Here is a 14,363-nt window from a genome sequence, read left to right on the forward strand (position 1 = left end):
GCTCCTGTCGGGTAGAAGAAACGATAGCGTTCCCGTAGCCTGCCGCCGGTACGGTACCCGCGGCCGCCCCACGCTTTGTGTCACCCGCTCGAGAAACCCGTGGGACCAGGGCGCTGTGAAAGCAAAGCCGCCCCGGTCCTCCTGGCAAGCGGTCAAGGAGACGAACAGCCACCCCGTGGAGACACGAGCAAAGTTAGGTGTGATTAGCACTGCTGAAAAAGCCCAGTGATGGAAGTAAACCTTATTCAAGAAAAAAAAAAAAGTTTTTTTCTTTTTCTACTTATAATACGGATACACTTCTTATTTTAAAAGAGTCATTATAATACAGGTATGTAGGAGGTTAAAAGCTAGAGCCGAGGGGTGTAAAGATAATGGTACAGCTGTATTTGCTGCGCACTCAGGTAACAGAAACAGGAGCTAAGTTTTCTGTAAAGAGATGTACAACAGGTGGGTGGAAGAGCAAAAACTGGAAATGCCGAGAACCCATCAATAAGGAAAAAAAAATAATCCTGTGCCAAACCTACTAGCTTTCACAGGTCTCAGTTACTTCTAACTGAGGCTGAACTTTATTTCCCTGTGCAGGAACCTGTTACGCTCACAACCTGGGGGTCTCACGCAAATCTCCATGTATTCCAGCTGTGTGCCACCACAGCAGACAGCAGGCTTTGCTGTGTCAGTGGCGTCTGGCTGGATTCAAGGAGCGAGCGGGGGTAAAGCTTACTTTGAGAAGTCGCACTGCTGACACCGCTATTGCTAGTTTCCAGTGTGGTCAGTCAGGTTTCTTTCACAGTCAGCTAAAGAAAAATAAGTCATCCACACCTTTTGCATGCTTCCCTCTGCTCAGCTTTCAAGCTAAGACAGCTGCTCGAGCAATCCTCCTGGCTGAGGTCTTAAAAAAGGGATTTAAAGTAGAGTAAATGCTGTAGGGAGACCCTTTATATGGGCTGCCCTTATAGACGAGAAGAGGGAAGGAAAGGCAAAAGCACACTTAGAGGACCGACGTGTTTTTACTTGCTTGTTTAATAACAGCATCATCTTGCCATATAAATGCTTCTCTATTCAAGGAAATGATTACCTGGCTCGATATGACGCTTGCTTCTCTCAGTGCTTGCTGGTTCGCTGTTTGCGAAGATGCAATTTGCCCTTGAATTTGAGGACTGGGGACAAGCTGCTGCTGCGAAATGGCCCCTGACCTCTGCTGTAGCTGTTGTGGCTCTGGCTGCTGAGTATTGCTAAAGCTCAGGGACACCGTTGGCTGCTGTAGGAACATCTGGAAAAGAAAGGGAGAGGGTTTATTTACGTAGCCCAGCTGCCTTGAATAAGGAAAGTGGCAGAATTAAATCCAAAGATATATTCTAAAATAAAGTTACCACATTTCTGGATTCACTATGCATTTACTGTTAGCTGGAAATCACCTATCTTTCCTACATTAACAGTTCTGCTGTCTCCAGTTTCCTCATTTCTTGTTCTGTAAGTGCATTCATTACTCGTGAAATGTGTCCTGAAGGTACAAGTCCTCTCTCCATGGGGCAGGCTCAGCACTTGTAAGAGCAGTTTCCTGTATATTCACCATGTTCTGGGGCACCCTGACCAGAGAGGAGAGAGTAACTCCATGTCTTTTCGTCCTTTCATTTCTTCTTTCAACAAAATCTGCCTGCCTTTCAGACAGGGCTGCTTTTGAATTTGTCTCTGGAAATTCAACACCTTACATACAGTTGGGTTGTCAAATGTTTTTAATGAGGCCACAGTCAGGCGAGAGCTGTCTGTGTTGAATGGCCGTGTCCTTATCATTGAGAAGATGTGTAAACAGACAGTCGCTGTCATTTATCTGATTTCCCATCAGGTAACTGTCACCTGGTGTTCTTCCTAACTGTGCCATGCATTTGACTTGTGCAAAAGAGGTAGCAGCTCCTCTGTTAGAGTTTCTGCAAATGATATACTCTCCATGCCTGCATTGCAAGATGAGGCTTTCTTCTTAAATGTTGCAGGGCTTGGGAATTTTTTGCTTTTCTAGGGTCTATTTCTTTTATTATAGCCGTATAAAGGAAAAAGGCACCTTTTAAAACTATGAATTATTAATGCTACAAGCTATCATTGCAGTACTTTGAAGCTAGCCTCTTGCCATGGAGAACTGTATGGAGGTACACATCCCAGGTAGTCGAAAGCAGTTTTGAATCTGATTCTGATTCCACACCACTGCTACACGTGTGGAACTCCATTAATTTAAGTGGAGCTACTTAAGGTTTAAATGAAATCAGAATCACAATTATTCTCCTCATTATTCATCCATCAGTCTCACGCATAGCAGTACGTCTGAGGTACGCCCAGTAATTAGTACACCTTTCTGCAGCTTATTGCTATATTAACAATTCCCTAAACTATCATGTCCCCTCTAATTTCTCTTGGAAAAAACCCATACCTTTCTCCAAAGGACTGGCATAATGCATTGCTTTTCTTTGCTTAAGTATGGGTTGATCTGTCATATTTGTACTTATTTATCTATCTTTTAAAACACAGTATTTAAATATGATAAATTTTTAATGAATTTCTCTGTGCCAAGATTTTACTCAGAAAAAAGGTACAGACAAAGCTTATATTAATCAGCTGGGAGAGAGGGGCAATTAAGGAAAACGTTAATGGACCTAAAGCAACGGCTTGTTCCAGGTGCTGTAGGCCAACCACGTCTCAAAAATGTGCGATAGAAATAAATGGGTCAAGTAACAGAGTTGGGGCTGCTCGCAGCAGGTCTGAAACTAGCTCCGAGTGTTTTCTTTTAAAAGCACTGCTCACTGAGTTTGGAGCCATTACATATCAGAAAGACAGATGGTCTCATAACTTCTGCCAAGTAAATAGGTCTTATTATGAATAAATCAAAGCCAGAAATAATGAAAATTCATTTTCTTGTTTATTTTCTGTATATAGAAGCTAAGCTTTGGACATGATTAGTAGATGAACTCACCTGATTAGCTCTAGCAATGAAACTAGTTGTCATTCATATAAAATTTGATATAAACCATTTGATATAAAATTCAGAACAGGTAAAGCAAGTGGTGTGTTTCAAAAATGGGATGGGGAGCGTGAGCCCACTGGTACTGGTCAGATCACTGCAAATTAAGACCTTTAGGAGGATTATCTTAAATGTCCTCCCTGTACGTGGTGCACAGCGCTGGAGAACTACTAAGCTCATCCAATGCAAAGTCAACATCTATCGATGCGAATATCAGGCAGGGTGTGAACTTGCAGCGAACTACTTACTTTGCAGAGACCTGCCTGTGTGCATGCCTCCCTTCCAGATGAAGACCGAGGAGCTTATCCTTGAAAGAAAGCAGAGTAACCTACTTTGCAATTACCAGAGTGTGCCACTGGGTAGGAATGTGCACGGTTAATGGTTGGCAGCTAATACGTTATAAATTTACAACCAAGTTTATCCCAGTAAACCAATTTTGTTCATGTGTTCGTACCCTGAGAGGGCTCTGAGTGTTTCATACCCGGGGACCCTCTGTTGCATTATTATGGCCAAAGCAGCATTATTACTGTCTGAATGTAAATGTCATGGAAAAAACAAGTTCAGGGCAGGAAGCGATGGTGCCATTTAACCCGTGTCCCTGCAGAACTGGAAGACTCAAGATGCCTCATCAAAACAAGAGTTAACCTGAGAGAGGATCGAAACGTGGAATCTCTACCTGCTAGTTAAGCCTAAAAGCAAGAACATGCTTCATTTGTACAAAACTTAACGGTGTTTTTTCATGATGTGCCTCTTTTGTGATAGTCCTGCCTGAATTCCCCTGAAACATTGAAATATGGCAGCTTTAAATAACAACAGAAACCCCCTGATAAAGAACGAAATCTTTCCCAGTCTGAGCAAATCCAAGTAGATAAATTAGCATCCTCCTAACTGCACTGCTGCTAATGACGTGTCTTGTGGCTGATTTTGCGGACTGCGAGGTCAGTGAAGCATCTTACAAATATTTTTTAATTGGCCAGCTTGTTAACATACCCAGCAAAGCAGCTAGGGAGGGGAGGGACCCTCTGACACTGCTGCCCCCTCATTCCGAGGTAGATGGTCCCTACAGCTAATGGATGAATCAATTGGCAAGACGTCTGAGGAAAACGGCTCTTTTACTCTACCTGTCCTTTGGATAATCAGGGGATTATCGCCTTCGGGCTCATCATTACAGACATCAAGACTCTTTCTTTATGTAAAATAAGGGAAGATGAGAAGCACAGAACTGGAAAGCTGAGATTCACTGTCTTCGAAGGGAGCCTGGGTTTGCAAATGATGGGTGGCTGTGGATAGTCTCGTTTTATAGTTCTTGCAGGCTGGTCAGACTCAGCCCTTCTGCCTTCCTCCCCATCCGCAATTCATTAACCGGACTGTTCAAATCTGGAGCAGATACAGCATCCTTCAGACTTCTGAGGTTACTCTTGCTGCTTCTGTCCTTCATACTTTAGTTTGTCAGGAAAAGCAGTAACAGGGATTTAATGGGGTTTTGAACAGTTTTGTTCAGGGACCACAACCCTGCTGCTAGTTTCATCTTTCATTGCACAAGGCTCTTGGAAATAGTTTCTAATGCAGACTGCCGTGCTCAACATCTGTCCGGTTGGGAAAGCGTTTCTTGGTGGACTGCCGTACTGCAGTTTTGAAGATCTCTGAAGGAAATGGAAATTAAGCTTAATTCTCCACAGAGCTACCTGTACACTTCTGTGTGGAAGGGAGTGAACCAGTGGGGAAGATATGCTAATAAATCCGCTAACGAGGGAACATCGGAGAACACTTCCCCCTTTTCAGACAGCCTACGGCACTCCCCCATGCTTACAGCTCTTCTACGCAGAATATTAAAGAGACCAGAAATGTGCTTGATAGTAATGCTCGCCTGTTTGCTGCTATGCTTTGTAGCTCTCATAATAGACACAGCTCAATGAATGTCTGCAGACATCCAGCTCCCTGAGTGATGAAATCTGTGCGGTAGAGCACGTGGTTGGATTTCTGATTTAACAGTTTACTCCGAGCTGCTTGTGAGCCACAAAAGTGCTGCATGCAAAAGTGTGAGGTTTTCTTTTAAGTTGCCCCTAGGCAAATAAGACAAAGCTAATTCCTGGCCTTACTCTATCCCTGCAACAGCACCATAATTCCGTTGTGGGTAGTTGGTTTTTTTTTTGTTTTTTTTTTTTCTTTAAATCTAGAGAAAGTGGGAGAAGGAAAAGACCCTGGCCATGAGTCAGTGTGACCCCTCGCATTTCATCGCCTTGTTTGATCGCTCTGAGGAGACTAAAAGGCACTCGAACTACAGAGGATGACCCTCCCCATCCAGCATTGCCCCTTCAGGCAGATATGCAGCCCCTGCATTTCCAAGCTGCTCTCTGTTCTGCATCTGCAGAAGGCTGGGAAGTGGTCAGTACTGACACCAGAGTCTGAAAATACATGGTCCAACCTGGTACAGTCTTCATGGGGGAGAGGATCATTCAAATGGTATAACAAATTGGTATGAGGTCGGCAGTACAGAACTACCCATCCTTTACCCACTGGGCCTCCTCTTGTCTCTGCTTGAGCTCCCTGTGAGCGTATCTGAGAATCTGTCCCGTGGTCTTTGGGTTATTAAATGTACCCTTGCGCATATGGGAGACAGCTATGTAAAAATAAAATCCGTTCCCTGCATATAAGAATGTGCTCTGATCTTCTATTTTTGCCTGAATTATGCAAAAAAAAAAAAAAAAAAAAGGATGAGTGTATGTGACTATTGAAGACTTCACCGGGAGAGAGTAATGGTTTTCACCCAATTAAAAAGAGAGGAAGTGAGAATATCACGTCTCTTGATATTCATAATAACAATAATAGCTTTCAGACATATGACATGATTCTGAACTGAAGGCCAGTTAATTGCAGAGAGACTTTCCCTTCCCATTAATCAAAGTCAGGGCGGAACCAATAGAAGAAATAGACTGAAGTTAAATCTGGTCTACCTATATGCTTATATGGCACCAGGAACAGAGTCCTGGTTTTTGGGACCCACCATTGCTGTGCTGCCTTATAGCAGTGCACGTGCAGCAACTTAGGTGCCAAAGTTTCTAATTTGTCTTCGCTGATCCCTTAATTGCCTAAACATACAACCCCAATTTGTTTTAATATGTGAAACTATTTCACACATGCTAATGATGGGTGAGAGTCCATTTCTGTGGAAGTCAGGAGCAAAATTCCCACTGGCTTCAGCATGTCCCAGGTTTTTATCCTGTGCTTAAAAAGTTCTTTGAGACATTTGTTTCTGTGACAGAGCTTGTCCTCGAAAAAAATCTTGTTGGTACAATATTCACAGTGGGTCCCCAATGCAACATTTCTAGCAAGGGTCGTTTAACCTGGCATTTATAGTTAAATTATGACGAATTATGCAGTTATCACCCTGCATTCAGAAAAAAATCCATAAAACTGGATGAGTTGTCCATTTGTCGTTAAGTGAAACCTGCAACGTACTGAACTGCACTTGCTATTATTTCTGCGGTGTGGTAGACATAAGCGGTAGTACAAAGCAGATACTGTACTTGGTGAATTAAACCAGACACTGTACTTGGTGAATTCTAGCTCTGTGTAGGAGGTATCAAAGGCATAAGAGCAGGCTCAGTCAGCTTCACCCTCAAGGCTTAAGCTGGTCCAGGGAAGAACAAATTCAGACACCTCCCAGGTATGAACAAATGAACATCAGCAGAGATTTGGGTTTTTTTGACGTGACAAGGAAATTAATGTCTTGTGCTCTGTGTCTGGGCTGGGATAGGGTCAGGAAAACAGGGAGCAAATGGAAGAGATGAGCACTGCCTGAAGGAGGGCTGTTGGCTAAGGAAGAGCTGGACAGACGACATACTGAGCACTAGTGATGCCAACATGAAGCAAGCAGTGACTGGATAGAAGCTAATGAACTGGAGAGACATATTCATTGCCGAGTCTGAACTTGAACACTTTTCTATTACAGCTGCTCAGCCTGAAGACTCAGTAGATAAAGTATTAAAACGCTACCGTAAATGACCTGAATTCTTCTCCTCCTACTAAGGTTGAGATATTTCTTCCTTCTTTTCTTCCAGAGAGCTCTTAAATATTTTTTGATGTAGGTTACTCAAGAAGCTTTCAGAGGGCAACATCCTCATTCAGATGAGCTGGTTTCCACATGTCCAGGTTTCCACATGTCCAGGTTTCCTGGACCCTGGATCTAATTTTAAGTCGCCAACCCCATCAACGGCCACACGAGAGAGGATGCTTCGCTCTGCCCCTCCCAGCAGTAACGCACCTGTACGCTGGAGTCCTGGACCAGGCAGAGCTGCTCCTGTATCTTCTGGAGCTCCTCCTGCTGCCAGCGGATGTTGGCCTGCAGGATCCGGGTCCGCTGCTCCAGCTGGTCCTTGATGGTCTGGAACATGCTGAACTGTGCTGAGAACTGAAAAAAAGAGGGAAAAATCAACCCTTATGATACAAACAGGCCTCGATAGAACATTGTTCTGTAAGAAGTTATTGGTTTCTTGATTGTAAAGCACAGCCAAAGGAATAAAAGATGTGTTTGTAATATACTAACATCTATGCAGAGATAAATCTTGTCTATTTGCAGTTTTACGCACATATATTAAATTGCCTCAGTTAGAGTGATCTGCTTACAACTGACCCTGTTCTGTTAGGGAATTATCAGAAGGAGTGTTTTGGGAAGTATGCTACTTTACAATATCAAGAGCATCTTAACTGAATGGCAAATGAGTGCATTATTTTTATTAGCATGTAGCTGGGAGCCCTTAGTGTGGCATAACTGTATATTCCAGATGTGTTTTACTAATGCTTTCCTTTTTCCTCACAGAAATAGCAATGCTGCAATGGTTTATTCTGGTGATGACTTAATATAGCATCACGCGACAGCTGACCACAGTAAACATTTTCCATATTTCTACAGCTGAGTAGTATTCAAGCTACAAGAAATACTCATTAAGTTATTTTTGTGCATGATGTAAAATGAGTAGCTCAGCTCAGTGGGAGAAAGGCTATTCTAAATAATAATAATCTAAAATAGAGATCACTAATCAGGGTCAAGAAGAAAGCGCAGCCTCCAGTAGCAGCAATACCTGGCACAAAGTGGAATCATTAGTAAGTGTGGAGGGTACTAACAAGTCAATAAATTCCTGGTTTTATTTGGCATTTTGGGGTATGATTCAAAGTCCACCAAAGTTAATTATTACTTTAATAGGCTTTGGAATAGTTGCTTTGCATGAGCTCATATTCCAAAAATAAAAAACAGTCTTTGGAAAGAAAAAACATTTCAAAAAATCTGTAAGCTTTTCTGTTATCAAGGCTTCCGAGACCTCTCTGAAAACATGTGGTGCTGTGAGTGTCCAGGCAAAAGAAAAATAATAATTTTGCTGTGACTTGAAAATGGTGCCCTGTTCCCACGGTTGTTCCAGTGTCTCTGTGCTAGTGAGTGAACTGATGCACGCTGCCGGAGCCTTCCTGCTCCATGGAGGTGCACTTGGCTTCTCAATAGGAAAACACAAACGGTAACAAGAAGGGAATTAAGGAGACCTCTGGTGCTAGCGACACTGTACAGTTAAAAGAAATTTCTAGCTACTTAGAAAAATCTAAATGTGACAGGTCAGATTTGTATCAGCTAACTGCTTTGCCTTAAACCAGCTAAGTATATGAAATACCTTCACGTTCCCTCCAGAAAAGCTGAAATCTCCAAGTAAATGGCCTTTAAGTGAGAGAGGACAAGAACTTCAGAGGGTTTATTTCTATTTACCAGGTGGAGGGCGGCTTTCCTGCACAATCTGGGAGGTCACCGCTCAAAGAGTGGTGGCAAAGCGGAGGGGAGTTTCATGGCCAGCCCTGCTTAAGGGGGAAGAAGGGCTGCTAAGATGGCCCGTGCAGTTGCTGCTGGCAGAGGTCCTCAGAACCCACTTTGGTAGCAGAGGTATCGGCGAGTGCTCGCAGCTTGCGCCATCTACCCGAGGAGATAATGTGAGCGCTTGGCTTCCAGCGCCAAGATCCACAGTGCTTTTGCCTTCAAACAGCAGCGCTCTCATCTGCAACCTGGTCCTCTCCCAGAGCAGAAAAATGGCGTCAAGCCTCCCAACCAGAAGTTCGTGTTACTTTTAATTGGTGTTAAAGACGAGAAGTCAGAGCAAGGTCTCTCCCTTTTTCTATTCCTTTTATAAAGGATTAACCTGAGGAATGGACGAGTGGAAACCTCTGACGTTTGGCAACAAGGAGAAGTGACGCCAAGGGGTGTCCGGTGTTGCTGGTTGTAGCCCGACTCCGTGTTTCCGAAGAGTCCCAGGTACCCTCATTTTACGAGTGAAACAACGCTACAGCTTGCTCAGAGGAGATGCAGCTAAGTCCTGCTTCAACCTGGATCTGTACAGGATTTTTTAAAAAGCCGAGTCTTGCAACCTAATTCTCTCTATGTGAACTCCATTAGTGAGGACTACTCAAGTCTTTAAAAGGGTCCTTGTCAGAAAGGAATTAAAAAAACTATTTTAGCCAAAAGCTTCATTTTAACTGCCTGGCTTGCTGATGGCAGACTTTTCATTAACTTGCAAACTCCTTGAAGACACTTTGGGAAAGGAACATGATTTTCTTCAATTAATAAATGTAAGGAATTTTATAACAGATTATTTTATAATCATTTTATACTTCAATAAGAAACAAAATCCATTTCCAGACCTTAGTTTTGAATTCGAATTTGCTTTGTAAAGTTGCATGCAAAAATATATTGCTGTTGATTTTAAGTTATTATTCCTTAATTTTTTTTCAGCACCTTCTTATATTCAGCATATTCATCTAGTATTGTCTTTTTGTTCTTTTTTTCGTGTGCTTTTTGTATTAATACACTTAACAGCAACAATTAGCTGGTCTACTGGAGTGAAAGCTGTTATGGAAGAAGACAAGGAATTTTCTCTTTTGTTTTTCCCTTTCCCACTCTAACCCCCAAATTTGTTGATAACTCCAGCAGTGACCCCTGTGATTACAAAACTTCTATTGTGTTTGTACAATCAGACACTAACAGCAATTGACCTGCACCACAGAGTACTTATCTCAAGATCATTGACTGCTTTACTAATTAAGGAAGAAATAATAAATTAAAAGAGCTTAACTCAAAATGTTCCGCAGAAAACACCGCACAGCTTTAACTCAGATGAAATTGCTCTTCATCTCACTCAGTTATTTACAAATTTCTGTAGGATTCTCAGAGAAGTACATGTCATACTTGTGCCAGCTTTCCAGGTACAGTCAAACATGGAAGACTAAACCTATGAAATCTCTATAATTGCAGAAGATCACCAGTTTAATCAAGGTTGGTTAATGCAGACAAAAATCCCACAGCAATAATTTTAGACAGGTTTCTCAAAAAATTAAAAAAAAGCGGGATGCTTTTGGGATCATGTTGGCAGGTGTTTGGGTAGGGATGGGCTTGATGCATAGGTGCTGGTGGTCCAGACAGGCTGTACAGCCCCGGGGGAGGGACCGGCACTTCTGGGCTGTGGCTCCTCCCTGCCAGCATGGACATCTGAAAGAGGCCAGCTGGACCTGCCTGAGGAGGGACGTTTCTCTCCCCCGGGTGCCACCCCAGGGTGACAGGGTTACTCCCTCTCTCTGGGTGATGGGGGGCTGCAGCCAGGGGAGGGCACCTATGGCCCCTCTGTCTGTGGGGATGGTCCCCAGTTTCTGATGTGACGAACAAAAAAGATGGACAGCTCAAAGACATTCTCTTCCTACACGTTTCATGACAATAGGTAGCTGGGTAAAGAAAAGGGACCCTATTTATTTTTTAGCTTCGTTTCCTTTGAACATTTCATTTCTGCCTACCTTCCCACTTTCCATCCTTCTGGCCAATGCTAGAGACGCGAGGGTCTCAGAAACACCAGGTTGCTGTAATTTCATGAAAGCTGTAGCTGAGCAAAGGAGAGAGGGATCCACTCGCCCCTTCCTCCTGCGGGAAAGGCTGGGTTGGTGCACCAGCCTCGCAAGGTGCAGCCCCTGGGAAACCGAATTTCATTAGTTTTGCAGCTCACCGAACGACTTGTTCCTTCTTTCTGTCTTCTGAATAACACCTGCGCAATCCCAAACGGATTATTAGCGCTAATTATTATTCAGTCATCAACATCCGCTGTGTTGTAGGGGATTTTAATTTATGACAATGAAGAAGGCAAACAAACAAATATTCTAATAGGGAGCACTCGGTTTAAAGTAAACCATTTACATTCAGGCAGCATCTAGTACTGCACTGTCTATTCATTCAGTCAAGCAAGGCAGAAGCTAAAACCACATTTTGGCGGAGACAAAACCATCGCAGCCTTTGCTCGGGATAAAACTAATCAAAGTTCAAGCAGATGGCGCCTGAGGCAGGAGCTGGCTGCTCGCTGCAGATGTGGTTGTGGATGCTTAAAATGTCCTTCCCCTCGCCGCTTGCTGCCCCGTAGTGGAATGTTAGCTTCAAGGACGGCCATCAGAGCACCAGGGCCCTGCGTGGCCAAGCTCGGCACTCTGGCTTTCAGCCTCTGCCATGGGTCACCTTCAGCTGAGGGCCAGCGGCAGAAGGGCAGCGGGGAGCGACCTGCGCAGCTCCTCCTCCTCCGGGGCTGGCAGCGGGGCGCCTGGCCACTCTATGGCTAAAAGCCATGCGCCTGTGTTCTGCCCCTAAACTGCCTGTGAAACGATCAACTGGGAAACCGAGGAAATGTTGGTGGTGGGAAGCACGCGCACCTGGGTTTCGGCGCTTGCTGCAGGCACCTCATCTTTTAAATCATGGATTGTCTCGCTGCAGGCTGACAAGTTTATTATTTTACGGTGGGAAGTACAGAATGGTTTCATAATTTTCATCCTAGTTTCATAATTTTCATCCTCATAATTTTCACCCACGTCTGTGGAGGCTTGCTACTTTTCCCAGGAGTACCACTATGGGATGTGAGCCTCCGCAACCTGAGCTGCAATGTCCTGGTGCTATTTCCCACCGCCACGTCGAGGGAAGCTCCTTCTTGAGCTTCGCCAGGAGCATTGCTGCGACTTTGCTGCTGGTCAAGAAGAGGGCTGGCTGTGTAGGCAGACTCGAGTCAGCCCTCTTCCTTTCACCGAGATTTAGCCAGCCCAAAAAGGCTGGACCAGTGGCTGTGCGACTGGATGGCACCCTGATTTGGTGGAGCAGAAATGGAGCTGGCATGCCAGTAAGAGCGTCTTACTGGGAAGGGATAAGGCAGTCAGGCTCTTGGTAAATGACTGGAAAGCATCTCTTCACAAAGAGCTTTGATGGAGAAGAAAGGGAGGTAGAAAAAAGTCAAACAAAACATGCGTGGGTTTATAATAAATAAACTAATTGATGTTTGGAAGTGCATTAATGAATAACGGAGAGAAATATCTGTAAAAGAAAATGAATGCTCAGAACAGATAATTGATATGCTGTTTGTTCGCTGCATGCTGGTGTGGAGTCGTGAAAAGAATATTAAACATAGAAGATAAATGAGAATTTGTTATTTTAAAGCAGGGTTCCTCAGGACTTTCTATGTTTTATACGCCACAGGAAGAAACTCAGAGATCTTGTGAGCAAGTACAGGGCACCGATGGTAGAAGCAACCTAGGTCCAGGACTACTCTGTCATTTCTAAATTCAGACAATGATGGGGTGTATCACCACAGCATGACCACAGGAGAGAAACAATGTGATGGGAACATGGTACTCAAATTTGGTCCTTCAAAATCCACTGCGAATGAAACACAGAGGTGGCTTTTTGGGCCATCACCCACTTTTGAGATATGGGTTAAAAGATTTCACTGGAGGAATTTGTCTCTAGTGGCATCCTCTCTTCTACTGGCACACTCACAAAATGGGTTTTGTTGAACTTGCATGTCCTTTTCTGCATCAGAACAGCCAAACAGGTGTTTTTAGGAGGACTGGGTGTCTGTCTTTGTTAGTTTTTTGGGTTTAATTCTCATTGTGACCTTGACTTTGACGGGATCTGATTCTGTAGAAGCAAAGTTGAAAACTCTTTTCCCATCTCTTTTTTGTCCTCCTGCGAAATAGATGAGAGTGTGCATCTGAACCTACATGTACCTGGATTTCTGCTTGGAATGCCTGTATGCAGATATATGTTTAAACACATGTGTGTACAATTCAGATTACTTTCCCACTATATTTTAAGTATTTGAGAGCTGGTGGATTTGGGGATTTTAGCTACTAAGGAGCCCGAAAAGCCTCAAAAGGAGAAAATGTCAGGAGATATAGGCAAGTGACCTATTCCACTTCCAAATTCCCAACTAACCTGTGCCAGAGGTGCAGGCTGATTCTGCAGAGTTGCTTGAGGCAGCAACTGCTGTGGGAGAAGCTCACATGAAGGCTGCGAAGGCAAAGAAACCTGGGTTAAAACCAAACCAAACCAAACCAAACCAAAACTAAACTAAACTAAACTAAACTAAACTAAACTTTATTTAGAAGTTTGGCTCTTTTAAATATTAGGTTTCTTCTAATGCCAGGGCTTCTGGGTAAGTCGTGTTTAATTGCTAAGTTGCATATGTGGCACATGCTTTATACCGTTGGCCTATTTTGATGACTCTGTGAAGTTACCTGAAGAGCAGCAGGTTGACTGAGTCTATGCACGGATAAATCCTGCTGCGTGCTTGGTGTTCTTGGCAAGGGTGTGTTAGACTCTGCAATCAGCTTTGTTGGCGTAGCTGCAAGAAAAGTACTGGTGAGTTCTCACACGCTGGAAATCACGCCCGTTTGTAGTGGGAATTACAGTGAGATCTGGATAGAAATGATTATGGCCTGGCTAAATTCCAGTAGGAGTCAAGGTTCTTATTGACTTCAATGGCAATAAAATTAAATTGATAAGGAGGGCCTGGGCAAAGATAAAAGTAAATGAGACAGATTATGATTCTGTGCTCCAGTGAACGGGGCAGAAGAACCCAAGAGCTGTTCTAAAACAGCTGGAACTCCCTTCATATGGGCCGTATAACTATAAATTTAGGTTAGCTCATTGGCTTTTGTTCCAGAACAGGGAGCGGAAGGAGTGTATAAGGTGTGCCCAAGTCTTGGCTGGAACATCCTGAATCTTGGCCAGAAGAGAATCACCCACAGGCTGTAATTACTCATGTAAGTCTAGAGGGGCCTCATATTGCTCATACCGATACCCTCAAATCTGAAGACAGAAGTCCTTATTTTCATAACAGATTGAAAAAGCAGGACTCGTGGCTAATCCCACTACTCATTTTCCACTGTATGGATGGTTGCACTAGAACCTTCCATCTTGTACGTTACCGTTTCAGATTATGCACTTCATCGTCAGTGGCAAACACAGCGGCAAACATCAATACCTCATAAATAACTTTTAAATTAGCAGCTGTGGTATATAGGC

At 43.6% G+C, this 14,363-nt stretch overlaps 1 protein-coding gene across 1 annotated transcript in view; it reads right to left on the reverse strand.

Moving 5' to 3' along the window:
• Window positions 1-14,363, reverse strand: part of NPAS2 (neuronal PAS domain protein 2) — a 54,294-nt gene that overhangs the window by 4,005 nt on the left and 35,926 nt on the right. The window contains 5 exon segments of the mRNA XM_009883121.1: window positions 53-240; window positions 1,076-1,270; window positions 7,272-7,418; window positions 13,272-13,364; window positions 13,574-13,680. Coding sequence (XP_009881423.1) covers window positions 53-240; window positions 1,076-1,270; window positions 7,272-7,418; window positions 13,272-13,364; window positions 13,574-13,680 — 730 coding nt within the window.

The sequence above is a fragment of the Charadrius vociferus genome, unplaced genomic scaffold (genome assembly GCF_000708025.1).
Source record: "Charadrius vociferus isolate BGI_N301 unplaced genomic scaffold, ASM70802v2 scaffold92, whole genome shotgun sequence".
NCBI classification, from domain to species: Eukaryota; Metazoa; Chordata; class Aves; order Charadriiformes; family Charadriidae; genus Charadrius; species Charadrius vociferus.